The 23538-nt window shown below is 36.1% G+C and overlaps 1 protein-coding gene across 3 annotated transcripts in view; it reads right to left on the reverse strand.

Annotated features, from left to right (window-relative positions):
- The window catches only part of SMAP1 (small ArfGAP 1), a 91011-nt gene that overhangs the window by 22958 nt on the left and 44515 nt on the right, over positions 1-23538 (reverse strand). For 2 of the 3 annotated variants that reach the window (XM_030946577.1, XM_030946579.1), the window contains one exon: positions 21251-21331. In XM_030946577.1, the coding sequence (XP_030802437.1) occupies positions 21251-21331 (81 nt within the window). The remainder of the gene's footprint in view (positions 1-21250; positions 21332-23538) is intronic. The other variant, XM_030946578.1, reaches the window with a different exon arrangement.

Consider the following 23538-nt stretch of genomic DNA (forward strand, 5'->3'; position numbering starts at 1 on the left):
AGCATACTAATGACATCAATTCGCCTTTCGGCAAAGAACATCTGCAGAACGTTCAGAATTTTGATATGCTGAGCACTGATGCACACAACCTGAGTTCATGACCTTTTCCTTTATAAACCTGAATGCTAATAACAGCATTCTTTTCCTTCTGAAAAGGGAATTCCTAGTCTTCTCTTGCCCAAAGACTTCAAAATGTATGATGGTATTGATGTGAAATTTGATTATGAAAATTACACCATAAATCTGTTTATAGTTCTTGTACCAGTATCAGACTGATCCTCTGCATCCATCAAAATATCAGTTTCTAAAATGAAGATGAACTGGTTAATAGTAGTGACATGACAAACGCATTTCTTCATGTGCATTTAATGTGCCTTTCTCCATACTTATCACAAAAACCTGAAGTGGACTGGTTGATCAATGAGTACAGCCTTTACCTAGAAGAGATTACCCAATAACAGGGGCAGGACACTGTCAGGCTGGGCACTGGACAGACACTGACAGAACCTGCTTCACTCACACCTTTAATCACCAACATAACGTGGCTTTCACAGGGTCACTGAGGCTCCTGAGGTTGCAGAAGTAGTATTTTCATACTTTTAAGTTTAACACAATCGTATAAAGATCTGTTTTAGGTACTCCGTTACTTTCTTCCTCTCCTGCCAAAGGGGGATAAAGAGCAAGGAGCTTGGTGTTTGCAAAGAGCAGTGAGGAAACTCAGGGGTATTCAAAGGCAGCCCAAGTGAACAGAAGCCCATTACACTACAGACACTCCTCTTGCATGAGCAAATCCCCACTGAAAACCTTCAGCAAAGAGCCCCAATTAACCAAACTCCATTCCTGCAGGTACTTCAAACAGATACATATAATCTGACCCCTGATAATCTCTCAGAGAAATACTTGCTTCCTCTTGCCAAAAATCCTTAGTTTGACTTTACACATCTTTCTCAAGATCCAGCTGTTTGGGAAATAGCCTGATGAAAAAACAGTCCACGAATTCCCTGATTCTATTGTGTATTGTAACTTTCAATACCGTGTTTACAATCTGGAGCATAGCACTCCAATTCCAAACACACAAAAAATATCATTTTTGAAAGTAAACCATGACAGCATATCAAGGATTTTTTAAAAGTGACAATTCAAAACGAAATTTTCTACAACTGACCATATCTCAGCAAATATGCCGTGAACCAATAAAATTATTATTATAAACACTAACCAGAATTAACAGTAAGTACTTCAGAACAGAATGTGCCATAAAACCTCGAACATTTGAGTTTTCTCCATCTCTGTAAGAAACACTATAGGTCACGGGAGCTGTAAAAAGAAGCATTTCTGACATGCTCCTTTATTTCATGAAACTGGCTTTTTTTCCTTTTGTTTAAATTGCTTTAAAATTACAAATATTGAATGATTTCTTTCAACAGAAAAGAAAAACCATTAGAATTATATTAAATGTGCAAATTTTCATTACACTGTATGAGATTTCTGAAAACTACCTAAAATCACAAGTTTGAAATAATTTAAAGCTTGACAGGTTAGTTTTGAATGCAAACTTGTCACAAAAGTCAAACACTTGTGCATACATTAATAAGAATTAAAGAGAAAGTTCAAATAGCAGTTTCTTTTATTTGGTACTTAGTGCTGTGGCAATTTAATCTCATTATCTAAACTAAAATTTTAAAAATATGGGAGGAATAATCTGCTTAGGTACTCTGCTTTGTCAAATAAATATTTTCAGTACATATTAAATACATATTTCTGTTTCATCACTCTCTAAATAAGAAAAGCAATGAAGATACAAGGTATAAAAATATGAATTTCTAAAAAAAATATGATCTCTTAAAATGCCCTTTTCCAATATCGTAACTATATACCTTGATTAAAAGTTTCTGTCCCATTTTGCTCCCCTTGCCAGTATGTAAACTACTAATGTAAACTACTAGATTTTAAGGTTACTTCATAGTTAATTACTTTAAGAAAAGCTGCAAAAATTATTTTCAAGGTCATCAGCATATCAAATATTTCTAGCCCTTAATACTGCATTTGTTTCCTTGGTGAAGATTTTCTCCTTAAAGCACTATTTAACATCTTTGCAGCTATACAGTTTTCACCAACATTCTAACTTTCCGTCTGAAAAATGAAAAAACACATTAGCCACCTAATATTTACCAATAATTCATCTGTATAACAGCAGACACACAAAGCAATATTCAGCAGCTATCTGGAACAAAAGATCTTCCTCTTTAATTATACCTGCAAAATTATTTTGTTCCCCCATTCTCTCACCATAACAAGCACCATTTCCTGGAATTTCCTATCCTCCTGTCTGAGATTTCAATCAATTCTGTAATTCGGTATGCCTTTATTTAAGATGCTTCATGGCACATAGGAGGGTTCCTGCGCAAATTCAGAAGACATTTGTTTGGTGCTTAAGGTCTGCCCTGATTCACAGACAGGGACTTCTCTGAAGTCACCTGCACTTAGGCATAAACTAGGTAAGGCACCAGTGGGATGAGTTAGAAAAAGAAACTTGCGCACACACAATTACTTTTAAGAATACCTAAATGACCCTCACTACCATGCTGCTTTTGAGAGTCTTGTTCTTCATTCAGTCCCATGGATTCTGCACTGTGGCCCATCTGAGGTAGATATAACAAAAAGCAATGGCTTACTTCAGTGCTCTCTAGCAGAGATCATGCCATGTTTCTGGGTTGAGGAGAGAACCTCAAGAGGTCTCTTCCAGCCCATATAATTCTGGCATAAACAAGGTATTGAAACTTTGGACAAGAACAAAAAGGAAGCCACACTGGAGTCCCTAGAAAATTTTACTACAAATTATAAAGAGAAACGTAATGTTTAATTTCTTTTTAGCAGTTTTGCCTCAGTAGGAGTCATTCATGACTAAGCTTTATGTAGAGAGTGGTCTTTCAAGATGTTAAGTACTGCACTCAGTGAGCACAGAATTGTGCAACAGGAAAAAACCTGCATAACGAGGCAGTGACATTTCTTAAACTTACTGTTTAATTTAGTGTTGTGTTCTATCTAAAAAACATCACATTTTGTAGACTTGCAACCTAGCATGACAAATGCTTGGGAGTCTTGCCTGCACTAAGATTCATCTCTGTTTCTATTACTAGTCTCCTTGAATCCCACAGCAATTATTTTTAAGTATTGACACCAGTACTAGATAACCTATTCCTTGTTATGCCCTTTGGAATAAGACCACATTAAAAATAGGAGACTAAGCAGAATTAAGTAAACTAAAAATAGCATTAAGAATCTGATATGAAAAAGGCAAGTAAAAGGAACAGGTATACAATTTTGTGCATTTATTTCCAAGTGCAGCCTTCAAGGTTACTGGGGCTACTATTTTTTTATGACATCCAAGATTGTCTTAGTAATATATGTGGGTCTAGTGAATGAAGTACATGGTTATAGCAATTTCTAGATATATTTACTTCAGATCATGTATTAACAGCTTCTCATTCAAAATCATTTTTATGCTGCTAGTACATTCTTCTGAAATACTGTCCTTGCAAACTGCAGAACATCAACACATCTTTGATATGCAGGTCTTACATGGCCATTTTTCACAGTTGTCACTAATGGCCACTACATTACCCTTCAGGGTTCTTCTCATGTTGGAGACCTACTGAAAGCAAGCAATGTCCACTGCCTTCAGTTATTCTGAGAGTATTGAAAACAGTTTGTTTGCAAATATCACTGAAAGAAAATGAAGCCAGACCAAGCTTCCAGGGAGTTCATTTTTTCACATCCTCCACATGATCAGCATGACTGGGAATTTTTTACCTAAAAAACTGGAGTCCTTGTTATGAAAAGAGACATAAAAACTAATTTAAATTACTCCTCGATCAGCAGGTATTAGATACCTTGGCCAAATTAAGAAGGCAAATAAAGAATTAACCTTGCAACCTCTTACAAGTATTTTCACCTATTAAGCACATTATTTTCAGCACAGGAGCAGGGACACACTCGTTACTCAGATCCAGTATGGGCACTATAATTTTTTGCAATCCTGTAGATGACAGGTAACTGGGATACAATAATCTTTCACTGTTTTATTTTCCAATGCAGTCCTTTTATCCTTCCACTCTTATACTCTTCTGCCAGTCCTTTCTTCAGGGGCAAGAAGCAAGACCCAGGGAACAACTGGTTGCTCAGTCTCACCTCAATACCTAGAAAGGCAATGGAACAACTAATTTGGAAACCAATTCCAGGCACATACAGTACAAGAATGTTAATGGAAGAAATCAGCCAAAACTTTTAACAGTGTCGTGACTGGCTTGGCAGACAAGGGTGGAGCATCACAGGGTGTCTTCCTTTACTTCAATAAGGTTTTTTGATGGCATCGATAATTGATAAAGGTGCCATCAAGGAAACAATTCCCTCTTCAAGCTCCTGCTGTCATTTAATTCTTAGTATCCAGTGATGAATGACTGCCTATCTTATACCCAAATCAAGCGATGCCTTAATCCTGTCTGCTGTGCATCTACAAAACAATAATGTTAAAGTATGGTGCTAATACCACATCTGTAATTAGTCCTCACACAACAAGACTGATAATCTTTCAGTATCTAAAAAGCAAATATTTAAAAATATTTGTGAACTCCTCATAACTCTACCAAAATGAACAACTGAGAAATTATGTCTACATGTAAGAAGTAGCATCTCTTTTCTATTTAATTAAAATGGAAATGCAGAAATGAGTATTTGGACCTTCACCTACCTTCCCCCACACTATCACTGTAAATCAACTGGCTTGAAATTAGTGGATAGAAATTTATATGCTGGTAATGTCCATATATCTCAACAGTGCACCTTGGTCAACTATAATGTTCTGTGCTAAGAAACCATCACAAACAAAATCCAAAAGCAGGCAACAGTAAAGAAGACCAGGTCACCTCTAACTGAGCTGATTTTAACACAACCAAGTGCACAAGCCTACTTTAATCTCACACTGAGATGATGCCTTCATTAGTGGAAACTGCACCAGGCAGTCTTCTTGTAATTCATAGAGATATTGTCTATGATTTAATTAATCTTGCTCATTTCCCTACCATTAGAGAATGGCAGGGTTAGTCACCTATCGATCTTGTTCATTTATCCAACATCAGCTCTAAGACTTTAAGGTAATTTCCAGTCTATAAGGTTTCAATGGAAAAGCTATGAAAATCTGCACCAAAGTTTGGATGTTTATTCTGCTGCAGTTCTGGCTTTGCCCTTAAATATGAAAAGAACATACTTGTCAAAAACTTCCCAATTTACACAGAATGAGAAAGTTTACCATTCCATCATGAAAGAGCATCTTTTAACTCAGCAACCTGCATTTAATGTTGCATTACTGTGCCACCCTCCTTTATTCTTTCTTTACTAATTTTGTACAACAACAAAAGTTATGAGGTTTAATTTTGTAAAAATGGGTAAGAACACCAGGTTAGGCCAGCAAAAAAAAAAAAAAAAAAAGAAGAAGAAAAAGTATGGTCTCTGCTAGGTCTCAAATTAAAAAAGAAAGCTCTATTTTACAGAAATCAATATTGGCCTTTATTGAGCTCTCACAATGTATTGCCCTCAATATACTACTAGTTACACCATTCTAGTTCAATCTAATTTATGTGAAATACTTTTCTTGAGTTAAATGAAACCAAATAAATCAGCAAGTAAGTGTTAACTACTCTCTTCACACCTTAAGTTTTAAAGTTGATTTTACAGACTTGTTTCTTTCTCTTATATGTTACTCTAAAGCAAATTATTAGTGATTAAAGATGTTTCTTTGACAAGGACAAGGGAACTGATAGGCACTTTATACTGTATGTTTTTCAAACTAATTACCTTTATGGCTCTGGCTGGGATGGAGTTCACATTCTTCACAGCAGTCAATACAATGCCATAGTTTGGATTTGTGGCTATAACACTGTTGATAACACACTGGTATTTTGGCTATTGCTGAGTGGTGATACTTTGATAACTGTATCATTTTAGTTCTGCTAGCTTTGCACAATCGTATTTCTTGTTTTGCTAATTTAAGCAAGCCAACCTCCAAGCACCTCCTTAAGTACATTCAAGGACTACAAACACACACACAGACATACACTTAAGAGTCAGCAGTTCTTTCCTGCTGGTAGATTTTCTTCACAACCACCTTCTGTTCCCTTTTTCTGGCACTCTATAGAATTTGACAAATAGATGCAAGGAGCACATGAATCAAGTGAATCAACCTATACACAAACCTCATCCAGCAAACTACAGTGAATTCCAAAATTCAGTTTTCCCACTGAAGCTCAGTATACACAAGCCTCAAAGATCTGAATCTGAGTATTATAGTTTTGCAGTTGACTCATCCAATGGTAAACTCCAAGTCCCTGAAATGGGCAGCAATGCTTTCTCACAAAAACTTGAACTGCAAGTCTGGAGGAGACGGGATTGTGAAGAAAACTGAGTAACACCTGAAGCATGTCACGTACAGTAGGAAGTCCAGTGTGTCAGTGGGGTATTTCATCAAATTTTCTTCAGCCAGCTATTTTTGGAGATAACCATTAAATGAGTGATTCATTCTGCCTCAGAAAAAAAGAAAAACGAAATGAAAGCATTGCCAAGTCAATGCTCCCCCTTCCTCTGTACAGAGATTATAGTACAGCACACAGGATGTTGCCTTACGGGGGATATGGTTATATATGGGCAAGACAAAAAGAAGGGTCAGTACCACCATGACTGACTGTCACACACCTATTAAATTCACACACATAACACAATGCTATGAGGTCTATGGCTCCTGCAACCACAGCTCCCTTACTGCAAAACAAGCTTGTCCTTTCCCAGCTTTCAGCACCGTGCCCAAACACATCTGGCTATTAGGTGAACAAGATGGGCAGGGAAAGGCAAGAGGCAAGTAGAAAGCTTTACACCTGCTTGCTTGGTTGACAAAACAGATGACATACATGAGGTCTTCTGATAAGTGTTACATTTTTAATGATACAACAGTAAGAATATTCAGATCTAGCATCAAATACATCGCTCTGCAGTCAAACCCACTGCTTTTTAAAAATTACTATTGTAGTAAAATAGGGAAATAATACAAGTTTCTTAAATAAGTAAGGACACTGGTATCCTTTCAGAACATTGTTTACTATGATCATACATTCTAGGGCCTATAGTCTAAATCTATGGGCTACTCTTCTGCACATCCCTGTTCCCCAGAATACTCTCCTCTGACAGGCAGCCGAGGGCATTTTGCACTGGAACTGAGAGTTGTGAACAAATCTTTTTGGTAAGGCCTGGTTCAGAAGTGCCAGCACACAGTGAAAATACTGTGATTATTTTTCTTTATAACCGCAAGATTCAAGTTTCCATTTTCTGCTTCTGTAACCTTATGCAAGTTATCATCATATGTACAGATTTTAAGGGTTTAACAGCTCTAAAAGATATGACATTCAGTAAAAAATGTAAACCACACCAAATACTTTAAAAACAAGCGGGATTTTGCCAAATTCACTACTGCAAGATGATAATGTAAATAATTTAGCAGATTTCAACACCAGCATTTAGGACTATCATTGACCTTATTCTCATTTACACTGTGTGAGAGCATTTAGAGGCAGAATATATAGTGCAGGACATAAGCCACATGATTAATACCTCTGAAGTAGAAAAACACTACCATCAGAGCAGTCATAAGTTACTAATCTAAAAATCTCTCCTATTCTCAAGCAAGATATCAGTCACTGTCAAAAATCTGATTCATCAGCTGTCCAGTCCACTTATCTGCTCTCATTCTCCTTCACATTTTTTCCTCAATTTTCTACTTTAATGAAAAATTCATACGGATCTAGAACTCAGTCTGTTTAAAATGCATCTGATTACCACTGTATTTCTAACACATATTCCCTACCTTAACTACAAGAAGCGTTATGAAAACTGAAGATACATCAAATAATTTTGTAAAGAGCACTTCTAACTCACTTCAAAGCAATTTCCAGTTGACTCACTAGAGCTCATATACGCCTCTACGGTTACTGAAAAAAAGCTCTCCTTTGCTCTTAATACATAGGAATTGTATGCCCTGTGCATAAAGCAATTGGATTCCTTCCCTCTTCATTACGTGCTTCCAATAAAACCTGCAGGAGAGCATAAACATTTGAGAATTGCCATATGAGAAAATAATTTTAGTCATTTACTATATCTTGCAATAGGTTTGTAGATATGGTTTTTCCTGACACTTATGCTCTAAAAAGTTTAGTCTGTATCCATTTACAGTGTTACTCATGCAGGCACATCCCAGAATTTTTAACGAATATTTTTATAGCTTTCATATCTGACCTGAAAAGAAGTAAAAATTAGTATTTTCATAATATTTTATTTAAATGGCATTAAAGATGAAATGTGTTATTTTGTGTACCCTCCTATAAAATACCAGCACTTGTTTTTTCAGACTTGCAACTAAAGATGCAGGAATTTAGAAATCAGACTAACTTTTCAGAACTGAGGATACTTTTAGCAAGTGATGAACTCCTATGTTGCCTAACTAGCAAAAAAGCCAGAAAACTGATGCACTATATTGAAACACAAGTAAAACAATGTTGGTATCATTGTGAAGTTGCATAGACTACAACTCTGCAATCAAACTCTGATGCATTTCTAATCAAGAGAAAAGCCTGCATGTCAACAACAACAACAACAAAATAAAAGCCACCATTCTTATTTATCAAACTAGAATGATCTTGAAACAAAGAGCCAAGCCAAGGGGAAAATGTAAATTGATTATTTAAGAGTCTATTGTGATTATTTCAGTTAATCACTCACAGACACTGAACTACTCACACTCACCTGGATAAGCCTATTTAAGGCATTCACACTAAGCAAACAAAAAAACCCCAAATTGCCTTTTGATGGATTCTGTACACATGAAGGTCCTTCAGTCAAAATACATACCCAAAGGAAAAATTTTTAAAGTGGTTCTTGATCTACATCTTCACTTTAAAAACTTGAGTATGTGGATTTTCATTAGATTTTCACAGTTAGAGCAAGACACTTGAGTAAGATTATGTAAAATGTATTATATATCTTTAGTAATTTGAATTAAAAACTTCATGGCAGAAATAACAGACCTTGCACCATAATCTTATTCCATTAATATGATTTCAGCTGGGTCTAGGCTAATACACTAATAATTTCTGTGAAAATGGATTAAGACTATTCCTTTGTTCTTACTTATTGAACAAGCAGTACTAACATTGTATTTTAACTGAATTTAAAATGTTAGCTCAGATCTCATTTACTTTAGTCAATATATCCCAAGAAGGCTTAAAACCTTTTATGTCTTGTACTTAGCTGAATTGGTTTAGCTCCTTTCTAATGCATCAGACAATCTTAGAGGCCCTTTTACCTTGCTCAAAACAATGCATGAACTGTGTGGAAGTACAATTTCCTACAATTAAATTGGCTTTCTTTTTATACTTACTGCTGAGACTACAGGAAAGTATCAGAGATAAATCCTTATTCTTATATTCATGCATTAAATCTATATAGTAACAACCACCTTTGAAACAATAGTTCTATGCATTCAAATATATTAGGTTCTTAAAGTAGAAAAGTTAAGAATAGGGTCTGAAAAAAAGAGAAAAAGCTCTTTTTCCTAAGTTTGATACTTGAAAAAAGCATCAAAAGACAGCAAGATGTTTCCCAGGTAATGGTCACAAGATGTAGCAACTTGAAGCTGAGCTAGGGGTGGCAAGACTGCAGAACAGGAGAGGCACACAGTCTGAGTGCAGAGGTATTCAAGTTTTCCAGAGATTCTGGGGGCAAAGACTTGAGCAGAGTTTCCTGCAGCTGTAAATCTTTGAAATTACTGCATCCGAGCCCAAAAGCAAGGAGCCGCTTACAAGGATACAAAAGGCAGAGAACAAGCTGTTTATCAGCCCTTTTCCTATTTGGTATTATCTTGTCATGAAACTTGATTTAGATAAAATGGAAGAAATGCTTTTAATCCAATAAAACCTGGGGTCTGCATTTTATAGAAGAAATCACTATGAATCAGAAAACCTCAAAAGATCCATTTTACAGCTAATCCAGTGTCCTGTTATGAGATCTATAATCTGGATTAGGGTCAAAGTGTTTTAATGCATCTCGGTTTGCAAGCTGTGAAATGCAATAAACAGTGTTTGTAAATTTGTAAGCTATTTTAAATACACCTTCAGTTTTCAAATCACATATTATGGTTATTTGAACTCAGCTTATACATTTCTACTTGATTTCCATTGTGCTCATTAGCCTCAGTGAGATTACAATAATGCAGCTATATCGATTCCAGTTCCTCATTAAACTATTTTCTTTTATAACTTTCTTTTCAAAAACCTTTTAAGTAATACATAATACAATATCATTGTACCCAATCAGAACTAAAGGGCATTTATTTGTAATTCCTGCTTCATATATTTCCAGACAAGAATGAGCTATTTCAGGCATGGTAACTGATCGAGCTCACAGTAAAAAAAAAAATCAAAGAAATGCTTTCCATCCTATTCATGAAGGCATGCTTCTCAGTATTTTTGTTAATTATAACAGAAGTGCTCTTTTTGCTGAAAAATGTTTTTTACCTGAAACTTCATTCAATATTAAGACCCTACACCCTTAATCAGCAATGAGCTCTACCTTAGAACTTTCCAGGTGCTTGTATCTTACTCACTGGTTAGTCCAGCGTGAAATGTGCTACCTGTTAGCACACATCAGGTGTGATCACAGTATGTTTGTCTCTGGCAGCTGGTGTTAGACATGCTGCCTTTGCAAAGAGTTGGCTTCTAGATAATGGTCTCTGCAGATGCTGACCCTCAAATTCCTCAGGCCTGCAGCCTCCTTCCAGTGGCCAGCACCAGCCTCTTACCCCACTTGACTGGTACCTGAACTTGAAGTTTGCAAGTGTTCACACACAGGCACAGAGAGACAATGCACTCACGCTCAGTAGCTGCAAATAGCATCTGGCAAGAATACAGAATAGCCTGGAGAGATCAAGTGAAGGCTCAGACAATCCTACTGCCCAGCAACCTGCCCAACCACCAGCACATATATGACAGCCCCTTTTTATTCACTTCTCCCCTGCTTCCTCAAGCTTGCTACACCCCAATCCACCTTGATTTCTGTATTCCCCTGGTTTGGTCTGTATCACCTAAACATCGCATAATAAGTTGTGTACAATATTCTGTCCCGTCCCCAAGCTCTTTTCTCTCTGCATCCCGCATCCTATACCCTATTATGCAATCACCCCTTACTTGCCTGGTATTCCTGGGAAAGAATCTTTTTCCTTGGCCCACCTCACTACTTTCCTTTGATGTATTAGAAGCAGATCACTGGCTCTTTTTACTGATTAGATTACTCCACCCTCTGCTGTTCATCTGATTCTTACAGTCTTTATGTTTTAGTCAGTCTTACAACATCACACAGAATAGTGTTTCATAGAAACAATCTCTGAGTTAGGACATTTTACTCAGAGTGTTGGACTCATATTCTGTGCTGGTATAATTTCTGTTATTATCACAAACAGAATCCTACAATCATTTTATGAAGTCTAAGCATACTATTTCTCTAGAGATGTATTTGAAAAAGCCTCTCAATTAGCTCTGCAGAAATTCAACCCTCTCTGTGACAGCTAACAAGACTGAAATAGCCCCACAGGTTTATTCTTCTTACTTCTGAATCAGCTTGTTGCTTTCTTGAACTACTAGAGAAGTTAGGAGAGAGCTGACGAGTACTTTATCATCCTCATGTACATATACATAATCGTGTTTCACAAATGCAGAACTTAGTGAGAGGGAGAAATGTTTAATAAATACTTATGCATCACTAGCTACATTAATTTCTTCTAGCAGTCAGGGTATTTTTCCTCAATTCTGCTCTCATTTCAAAGTTAATGACTTTGAAACAATTACTTTAAAAGCTAAGTAATCTTAACTGATCACATGCAATACCAAAATGGATTTCTCTTTACTTGGGCAAGCACCATTTTCTTTGTCTTCATTCTCCATACCATCATAATCTTTAACATGAACTATCAATAAGCACTGCAGCCTCCATCTCAACTGGAAATAAGTCAAGCTTCTTCCTGCTTCTAATTCTCCAGTTTAAATAAATGTGAACCTATATGACATTTCTACATATTCTGAAATGGCACATTTAAATCATCCTTACAAAACGTAAAAGCCTTTTACAGCTTTTATCTTCACAGCTTCAAAGATGCCCAGGTTTTTAAACTGGCCCTTCAGAGTGATATTACAAGGCCTCTGATTTGTTTGCTCCATCATCCATTTCTACATTTATGCTAAGATTCAGCCCAACCTGTTTCATTTAAACAAAAATAATCCACTTTTGAACCAAAGAGAAAGATACACTGATATCTACTTACAGTGTAAACTGAGGGTTAAAGAGGTAAGACAAAAAATCCGTATTTTCCCTTGAACAGAAGTCACCTGTATTACTACTCTGTGTAATATACACTTTCTGCCTAGCACACAAGCCTGCAGTACCTTATTCTGACATGAAGTACAATATTCTCAAATTGAGAGACAATACTTGCTGAGCAGAGAGGCAGGACAGATTTATTTTACAACAGTACAGTGGCATGCCTGGGGATAACCTCAGAACTGCCCCATTTTCTTCTAACTCCAGGTACCTATTTCATGAAAGAAAAATTTCAAGTAAAACTGAAACACAAGCTCATCCAGTTCCAATTCTTTTTTTGACAGAGCCAAGAGGCAATTCACTGCAGATGGGTTAACATTTCTGACTGATACATGTAAGCAATTTAGCATTAAAGAGCTGCCAGTTATTTGAACAACTAGGCACTGATAACTTTTCATCTGACAAAATTATCTAGCGTGAGAAACTTGTCAATTTCCTTCAAATTGTGTTGAAAGACCCCGCTTCTACCCCTACCACAGCTACAGCACTATTTTCCGACTACCTTTGAGTTAATTTTGTGAAGATATAATTATGCAACAGTATGAATGCCAGAGTCATAAAAGGTTCCAACACAACTGTTCTAGTGCCAAAAGCAACTATCAAAATGCAATAAATTCAATGGTCCAAAGAAATATTCTTTCTAGCAAAAAAGGCACACAATCAATACCTATGTCAACTACAAATTTTAAGCTGGAATACACACAAAGTTGTTGCATGGCACTGGAACATTGCTGAAACATCTTATGGCATCTTATCATCATCCATTTAAAGTTTAAGCTCATGTTGGAGATTTAATACTGCCAGTGACATCTAAAATAATTTTTTATGAAAAATATGCCAGTGTCTTTACTCTTCAGTGAGATTTGCACTTCTGACAGGATTTCCCACTACACCGTTGCCCTATCTTGATGGTCACACACTGGAGTGAGATTAAGCACGTTCTAGCTTAAGCATGGTGAAATGAAAGAGAACACACAAAAGCACTTGATTGCTTTGCCCATGCTCCAGTACTTGCATTATTTTAGGAAAACAAAGGAAGGCTATTATTCAAAACAAGATAAGATTATTATTTTGAGCGACATTATTTAAAGTCTTTTTCTTCTTATCAGCTTAATCTTATCCAATCCTTATCCTTCTTTACATTCAGTTCCATGTATCAGTACCACTTAGGTAAGTGCATCCATTTTGTTCCTGCACACTTGACTGACTGTACACAATCTCCTAACAGTATTGTAATTTTCATATAACTTTTTACATGAGATTGTGTATTTGCAGTTTTAATCATACATGGTCCTGTGGTCTCAAATGCCTCAGAACTTCCTTTTCCTAAAGACAGCATCCACCCATGAGTAAGGCTGATTTAGTACATGCTTGTTTAAGTGTGTCCATTTAATTTTGTTCAATATACAAATAAGCATATGTAATGTTGTCTTAATTGTCTCAAAGTCACCAGGAAAAATGCTTATCACAAGCTGAAAATGCCATCTGTTAATAAATATTAACAACTGAAACCCAAGGCAGCATTATGTTTTGAACCTGCATGGATCAAAAGTGTAACAGAGGATCAATTAAAACTAAGCAAACTTAAACCAGCTTTCTGGTAAAAACAGTTCAGCAAGTTAAACAAAAACAATTTAACCAAATTTTTCAAGCTTTTCTCTTTTTTTAAAAAATTGTTTTTAGATTCTTCTTGCATAGAATTTTTTAAAATTGCACTAAAATACTGTTCTGCTGCAAGACCAGAGTAGAGAGGATCAAGCTGATACAGTAAATACACACATGGCTGAAGAAAAAAAAGTGATACCCTTCCTGAACGCTGACTTGTTTTCCAACATCAGAAAGATAAAAACTTCCCTTTTTTTTCCTGACAAAAAAGGGGTTTCTTTCATTGCTTCTACCTGCAATATCTGTTTCTTAATTTCTTTGTCTACAACTGCAAATACGTAATAAGAGCCATGACAGATTAATTCCATTAAGTAAGACTATTTTTCATGGCAATCCTCAAACAGAAGAAGTCCTTTGTTACTTGCAAAAGAAATGAATAGTACCATTTTGGGAAGAATCTAATTTGATTTGCTTTCCTCCAGATTAGCATTCAAAACAACCAAAGAACCCAAAATAATCTGATCTCTTCTGGAAGACTGAGAAGGTATGATTAGAAATGTAAAACCAGGCTGGGAGAGGTCCATAGACTGTCAAATGCAGACTGAGAAGCCTTAAACTCTTCACCCATTGTGGAGGCAGGAGGCAGGGAAACAGGCTGCCCTGTGTCTTATCACATACTCCTAAATCCTGAGCTTTAATTCTTATCTGCTTAGTCTGAATTTATGAAAACAAGGACTAAGAGCATAAATAAGACTATGTATTCAATCAGAGAACAAAACAGGTTTCTATTTTTCTGTTCCCATTATATACAGGATTTTTTTTATTACAATTTAAAGTAATATTTCATTTTACATAAAAATCAGAAAGAAAAGATATTTTAAAAATAAATCACTCAGGCAAATAATGCTAAGTTGTCTAGGGAAAGGTTATTATCAACTGTTCAAGTGATTTAGCAAATTATCAACAATACAGTATCAAAACAAAGAAAACATTTAGACACATGATTCTGTATTTAAATTATCATTCAGGTCAATATTTGTGAATCCATTTATTCTTACAAGTTAAAAGTAAGCACTTAAAGAGACCACTTTCACCTAACTGGTGTTTAGGTGGACACTAATTATTCTGCAGGCTTTCATTTCTTCCAGGCATTCTTACAGTGCTACTCAGTTCTAAAGAAGTGAAGAACACTACAGCACTATTTGCTCCAACTCATTTCTCCTTGTACAAAATTATCAGGATGATAATTCGTAATATTTTGGATAAGAAAATTACATCCCAGAGAAACAAGAGGGACTAATAGTTTCTTTTGCTTCAACAGTCCAGCAGGTTGATTTTTAGGCTGTCTTTGGGGGAAAACAAACACACCATCCTAACAAGCTATGTTAAGCTCTTCCTATTTGCTTATTGAGTATTTGACATCGTTTTTCCTATACAAAGGGGAAAAGCCGCTAGTGTGACTTGCCCCCACTTCTGAGGGGTTCTCCAGTACATTTTAAAGGCAAATAAACCAATGTCTATACCTCTAATACAGGCCATCTGGTGCTGCCTGGTACCAGCTGACTGAGAGGCAGCAGCTCACTGTTACTGCCAAGTTTAATCTGCCAATTTAGTCTTCATTTTGGGGAAGAAAAACAGCATTTGATATACTACCATTGAAAAATAACCTCCAACTGACCCATTCCTGCCACTTGAAATAACTTTATACAAAAACAAGAACCAGTTTCAAATTCAAAATGCAATATAATAAAACAAACTAACTCACAGTGTCATTTTGAACTTCAGTTAATCAAGTGTAACCGCTGCAGTCCTTCAGAACCATTAATCATCCAGGTATGTTCAGCAGAATGAAAAAATCTTTAACTTTGAGTGTTGATATTAATCAAAAATCTTTGAGTGTTGAGTTTGCAAATGCACAAGTACTTAGTGAGGACAAAAAAAGTAGTTTATAGTTCTTCATATAGTCCTTTATACCCTAACCATTTAACTTTACTGTCCCAGTACAACACAATCTTGTCCTAAAGGGGTTTACTTCCATACCTTAGATGGTCCCCAACAAGCAGTATTTTAGAGAGAAAACATCACAATATTTTCATGACAGTACTCAACTCCTGTGAAAACTCTAAACTGAACAGCAGAGAAAGCTACACAGCGCTGAACCCAAACTCTTCCAAAGCATTCAGTGTCATGGACTTCGCTGAACTTTCTAATTTTGGATATTAGAAATACTTACCAAGTTTTCCATGGATAGCTTTCCAAATAACTTCTGGCTTAATTCTGGGTTGTTAGCACTGTTGCACACCACGTTTATCTTTATTTAAAAATTAGACTTCATAAAAAGTTGAACCCTACAAAAATCTGAACATATAGGCACACCAATTTTCTTCTTTACTCTGGGAGCACTCCAGAGTCTCACAGCATCATACCTAGTGATGGCTTTTTTATTTGAATTTGTACTATGAAGTACATAAACAGGTATGTCTTGGAAAACTAAACAGTCCTGGTCACTCTGAAATTCAGTAAGTCATTCATACAGCTCAGTCCAACTTCTCTATTCTAAGTAGTGCAAAGTAAATGCCTTTACTAAATGAAATATTCCTTATATTCTTTGTTTGCTTGTGAACAATACTCCTCAGTTTACTCTGCTGCTGTCTTTATCCTTGGGGCGCACAGTCTCCCCAGCTCACACACTGGCCCAGTGCATCCCTGATCGCTCAGCCTGAATGACCTAAATGCACCTCATCTGCCCGTTTTCTGTGCTTCCTTTCAGCGGAACCTCATGCCCCACTTCTCTGTGCTTCCTTTCAGTGGAACCTCATCTCTCCCCCCTTTTCAGTGCTTTCTTTCAGTGGAACCTCATCTCCCCCTTTTCTGTGCTTCCTTTCAGTGGAAAGCAGGTACAAGGCAGATGGAGTGCACACTGAGCCTGCTCCAACCTGCTGCAGGAAGAATAGCATGGAGCTTACCTAAAGTGCTCCTCTGTGCTCCAAGAAGAAACTTTACCTAAATTATCTACACAGCTTAAATTTTGTTTCAGAAAACTCGTATGAAGCTTTGAGAGCTCTCTCATGCACAAGTACAATACTTATGCTACGTATTCTATTTTAAATCATCAAACAATTCTAAATTGAACACATCCAATTACTCAAGGATGAACTAAAATTCTACTCATGCTAGAAATAAAAAAGGAGTTCAGTGGTTTACTCTGTTCCTGAACAGAGAACTTGTTCAGTCAACTTAAGCAGAAAAGAAAGGAAAAAAAAAGAAAAAGAAAATAATGGCTGATTTATGAAATTTCACTACCTTCAGCTGTGCAGAAGAGTAATTAATAAGCAGGGAAAACTCCTCAGCAGCTGATGAAAGGGCAGGCAGGATGATGAAGTTTAGAATTGGCTAGTGAAAGTCTAGCTTTTTTTTCCTGCCTACAAATTAAAGGTTTTCTTATGTAACTACCAACAAAATATGTAAGATCGGTGGCCAAACTACAGACTTTCTTCCCTTCCCCACTAATAAAATGCATTGCACTCTTGCAGCGTAAGACTTACTTTTTTAGTCAATTTAAAATCTCTTCATCTTAACTGTCTCTACAGAACATGTAAAACTTGCTATCACTACATGGCAGTCTGCCTTATGCTATTATCCTGCTGTTGGCCCATAGGAAACATTAAGAAGCATTCAATTAGCTCAGTTTGATTATTTATTCCTGCAATTCAACACATTTTTAATATTGCTAAAATTTGCACTTCTATTGTTTACATAGTAACATACATAGTAACATGAAAACTGGGGCCAGGTTATTTGAAGCTGAATGTTCACTCAAAGCCCAGCTTGTTTGCAAACATAGTAATTACATAGTAATTGTTACAGCAGTTTTCTTGCAGTATTTTCCCTGTTTATTCAAAGTAACTGTAAGGATAAGGGTTTTTTAGGCAGAAGAACTAAGGAAACTTGAGATCTGCAATTGTGGAAATAGCATAGAGAGAGAGGGGGAGGAAAGACCCTGGGTAACTTATGCAAGTTTCTTAACTTTCTTCAGTTAGACTGAAAAAACCCTTACAGCTGCCAGTAGCTTGGCAATGTCATGTATTTTATTAAGAGTTTTGCAGATTTGATGTGGAACATCTTATTGTTGGCTGCTTCTAATAAAATGCTAATCACGGGACTAGACTCAATCACTAGCTGACATAGTAAGATGTTGTTATATTACAAATTACCCAGTAATCTCAGCAAAGTGAACAGCCCACAAAAACAGAGTCAAGCAAGTATCCTAGCTACTCACTATTCTGTAGTAGATCTCTCTGATCTTGAGGAAATTCTACACTGCATCTGAACTCTCCAATGTGAGAGACAAAAAAAATATTTCCCCAGAAACCCACTTCAAGCACATGATGATTCTTTACTGAAAAGCAATTTCAGTAAGAAAACTCACTATTATTAAATAAGTTAAAAGATTATGGTCTTTGTTTATCAAAGCATGATAATCAACAAAGTTTCTTTTATGCCATAATTGACTGACACATTAATGTAATATTAGGATCATAAGCCTACTACATCAATGCTAGAATCTTTCAGTAATATTTGAAAATGCAGAAGAAATCATGCCAGACATTTAGCTTGCTAAAGGCTAAGGATTAGTGACAGGATCTAGTAAGTGACAAGAGAAAGATGCTCAAATGGATGTAGGAGCAAATTAGCTCTATGAAGCAGAGATAAGAACATGAGAATTGAATGCAAATATTTTAAATTTTTAGGATGCATATTCTTGTTTTAAGAGCTAAGAAATTTAATCTCAACAAAAGATAAAATCGAAGTCACTAGGAACTGAAGACTTACAGGAGTACATGACACTTGAGAATAGATCTGAAGTTTTCTCTAGTAAAAAGATTAATTCTTTTTACCAGTTTAAGACCTCTAATGTTTTTCATCTTTATTGATTCTTCTATAGGATAGCTAAAACACTGCTTGAATTACTTTATTCTAAAAGAACTCTCAAAATTGTGACAGAACTGCAAACTGCTCGCTCACATATTTTTAATTAACTTCCCAAGCCTGGAACAACTAGACTGGATATTAACCATGCCTGTACTAAAGGCAACCTGTGACTTTCAATATGAAGTGTGCAGACTTTTCATATTGTTTCCTCCTCCAGGAACTGAGAAAAATAACCATCTACTGCTTGATGTGTTTGCTGAAAACATGATAAATACTATGGTCAAGATGCCTGCACTCCCCTGCTGATTCAGGAGGCAATATTTAAAACATCCTACAGCCAGTCTCTACCTGGATGTGAAGTGTATCATTATTACTGAAATACTAATGTTTATCAGCTCCCTAAAGCAGAAACATATTGCAAAAGCAGCAATGTATTATTCCATGTATGAAAAGAAAATCTTTGTTTTCTACCTCATCAACACTGTCCAGCAGAAATAAACATATGCTACAGCTCTCCTTCATTTGGATTACAGAAAGCAACTAGACTTTTAAAATATATAAAATTTACAGCGTGAAAGCAGTTTATTTTGAATGAATGAGCCTTTAAAAGCCCAAGCCTGAATAGTGTCTTAAATTAAAAAGATGACACAGAGATGAGTTCCATTTGAGCAGTCAATGCTGACACATTAATAATGAAATAAAATATGCTGCAGTACTTCAAACATTTTGCAGCTGTTACAACAGCACGATTATCTAATACGGATATATTTACCAAATTCCACATTTTGTAGTACAAGCATTTAAAATCAAAATACTTCTTTTTATTTGTCTAATAATTAACTGATAATCTAATGATTTTTCAAATATAAATCTAATCAGTGGCATTAGAATGGGTTTTTTTTTATTTCAAGTGGTAGGATAATCCCTCAGCTGTAACTATGCTCTGTTGTCACTTCCCCTCACTTAACCAAATATTTCCAGCCACATAACAAAGTTCACACATCCTTACAAAGTGACCAAAATAAACATTCAACTTGGCTGGACACGCTCATAAAGCTTCAGTAATCAACAATTCTATTATTTTTATTCCCAGCCATAAACTTACTTTAACCTCGTACCATATCAATAACAATAGCTCAGTGAAGCTTCAGGAATTGTCGTAAGAAAATTTGCTTCTGCACTAAATCATTCCAAACTTGCTTTCTAATTTAAGAAAAATGATATTTCTATTGGAGAGCAGCTTCTCCCCCCACCAAGTATGCATATATTTTTTTTTGTATCTTGTTTTATTATGTAAAATGAAAAAATACTCTGTTTGAAAACTGAATTAGAAATACATCTGCAATCATAGTCTGTGAACACACAACATTTTTCATAATTGTAACACAGCAATATGGGGGAATAAACTGACAGATGGAGACTCCAATGGATTCTTCAGACTACACTACAGACCTCAACATATTAATGGATTCACAAGATCAGAAAGACAACATCTCTATTAAAACAAATTAATATATTTAATACTAAAATTACCAATTTCATTTTTGTTTAATATTAACTCTCTGCAGAAGTGCACATGAAATTTTAATTGTACCTACATTGCTAAAGCTGCTCATTATGCTTTAACATAGCTGTGGAAATAAGCACCTGAAGTTGTTTGCTCGTCATGTTTTGTGACATGATCTTAGTGGCAAATTTTAAAGTTACTTAAAATTACTAATTAAATTCTACAGATTTTACATTTGTGTTTAAAATGTATTCATTTATCAAAGACAGTATTAGATAACAATACAGGACTCAATAAAACTGACAATTTTCTGTGCAAGAATAGCAGTGGTCCATGACCCTGAGGTTTTAGCTCAGCTGGTCAGAGCATGGTGCCACCAACACCAAGGTTTGGGGTTCAATCCCCATACAGGCTGTCCTTTTAATAGCTGGACTTGATGATCCTTGTGGGTTCCTCCTAACTCAGGACTATACTGTGATCTTAAAAACCTTAATTAGATTTATGGTCTGAGCCTAAACTTTAACAAAGCTTAACCCATTTCCCTCTTCTCCTGAACACATTCCTCATCATATGGCAAACCAACTTTTGTATGCAAGCAACAGCACAAGCAAACAATTCATGTGGATTAACCAGATCACAACTCATATACACATACACATCAATTTTTCCCCAAATCTCTGAACATGTCTAATACTATGTACCATTTTTAAATAAGTGGGAAAAAGAAACTCTTATTACCTTTTCGGCTGTTACCTGTTTTGATGGTTTTTCTGATTCTTTCTCTCTCTTTTTCTCTTCTTTCTTTTTTTCTTTTTCCTTCTGCAAAAAGAAAAAGCATTTTGCTAGTACCCAATTTGCAAACATATTGAATGTCTACAGTAATACAGACTATAAACAGAGATCTTCAGTTACTCCCTTTTAAATCATAGTTTATGCTTTTATCTGCTTTCCTTACAGAAGTGACTAATTTTGCTCAAATACTAATATTAAAAATACTGTGACTTTTAGGTTAAATTCAAGAAATTCACTTTTTTACTTCTTCATCTGCTGTTCTGCTTAATAAGCAGAAGGAAAAAAGAACCAGTATTGATTCTCCTAAGCTAACAGAGCTGAAGAGAAAAAATAATCTACAAGTATAAGTACCTCTGTTAATTCTGATAGCCTCTGTCATTGAGGGTGGATGTCAGATGCTTTGACCAAAGAACTAGACTAAGGTAAACTGCATTTTGTTTTCTGCAGAAAGGTACTAATTTTTAAAAGGTGATCTAGTAGTCCTAAAAAATACTCCTGAATGTAAAAAACTTGCCTTGGGCCATATGACAGGCCAGCTGAGTCATGAGACATTATGTTGTTTCAGAAAGTGAAAATATAAAGATCCCTTTACTTTGAATGCATCATAATGACATCACAGACATTTCTTCACTTTAGTTTTTAATGAATGAATGTGCCAAAATTACTGACCCATCTGACTGAAGCAAAGCATAAAATATGCCTTAAGGAATACCATGAAGAAGATTCAGACTTGCTAGGTTAGCAATTGCTTTGACAAAGTGTTAGTCTGCCTGCATTTACCTGGTACACCTACAGAGTAGTACTAGTGAGTATATTTGAACACTAAATGGATTAAACTGTAGCTCCTAAATGTTCTTTTGGCCATTAGACTTGCAACCCTGTTTGTTCAAAGCTTCAAAACAGCCTTGTTTCAGAAAATACTACTGTTTACAAGTTTCCCAATATTAGGCAGAAGGTTGAGAGGCTAGATCTGTCTATGCAGCTCCAGTATTAAAAATAAAACAGTTAATAGTTTGTGTCAGTAAGGAATATTTGTGAGTTTTTTCCTCTTTATTTTTTTAACATCCAGTATATACAATTTGAAAATTTTTATAGCATGCTATTTACTTAATATAGTTCTAACATTCAGATGAAGGCTTTGGTTTTTTATTGTTTTGGGGGTTTTGTTTGTTTGTGGTTTTGTTTGTTTGGGGTTATTTTTTGGAGGTGACTGGACACAGGGGGATCCAAGTAACACATTCTTCAAAACTTCCAGTAGTCCATTTTCAAACCTTTCACCATATTTACCAGAAGGATTGGGGCTACTCAAGTCCCAACTAACCCATGCGAATTATTTCACCAGGGATTAACCTGAACACTCAGTTCCTGGCAAATCAGACTATCACACCAAGCACCTGCTTACAAGCAACAGAAAGCAATGCCCACAGTCATGAAACCCCAATAGGGAAATTTGGAACACCTGTTTCAATGAAAAGAAACAGAGAGCAACTTAGATTTCACTGAATAAAAGAACCCAAAAGCGAACACAGTGGTCCAAATGAGAGGCCTTGCCAATGCTGTATCTCACCTGTGGTAATGCAAGGTGTTCATGAAATGTCTGTATGACTGGGACAAACATAGAGCAGTATTTTATTTTGAGGTCACATAATAACCTGAGACTTGCAGTCTTATTGAACTAGGATTACAAATGCATAGCCATGCCTTTCAATGAAGCTCAGCCTTTCTTCCACTACTGTTTCACTGACCCTAGTACCAACCTGATTTCTAGTATACACACAAGTTACACTGCCAGAGCAAGAACTTTTTCAAGTCTTTCATTTTTTGTTCCCACATCCCACTCTGAACTTCTCAAGTTGGATAATTTAAATAAACATAAATCTCTTCTCCCATGGAAATTTAAGACAACAGCATCAAAGGAAGTGTGACCAGCAGAGCAGGTCAAGGGACATGATTCTCCTCCTCTGCTCTGCTCTCACATACCCTTCCTCTGCAGCTGGGGCCCCCAACATCAGAGGGACATGGACCCACTGCAGTGCTGGAGCACCTCTCTCTGAAGACAGGCTGAGAAAATTGGGGTTGTCTGAGTCTGGAGAAGAAAGAGGACTCTGGGACACTTCATAGGAGTCTTCCTATAGTAGTGCCTCAAGGGAGCTTCAGGAACAATGGGTAAGTACTCCAGCAGGACAGTGACAGGAGAAGGGGGAATGGCTTTAAACTGAAAGAGAGTAGGTTTA

Source organism: Camarhynchus parvulus, chromosome 3, assembly GCF_901933205.1.
Source record: "Camarhynchus parvulus chromosome 3, STF_HiC, whole genome shotgun sequence".
NCBI classification, from domain to species: domain Eukaryota; kingdom Metazoa; phylum Chordata; class Aves; order Passeriformes; family Thraupidae; genus Camarhynchus; species Camarhynchus parvulus.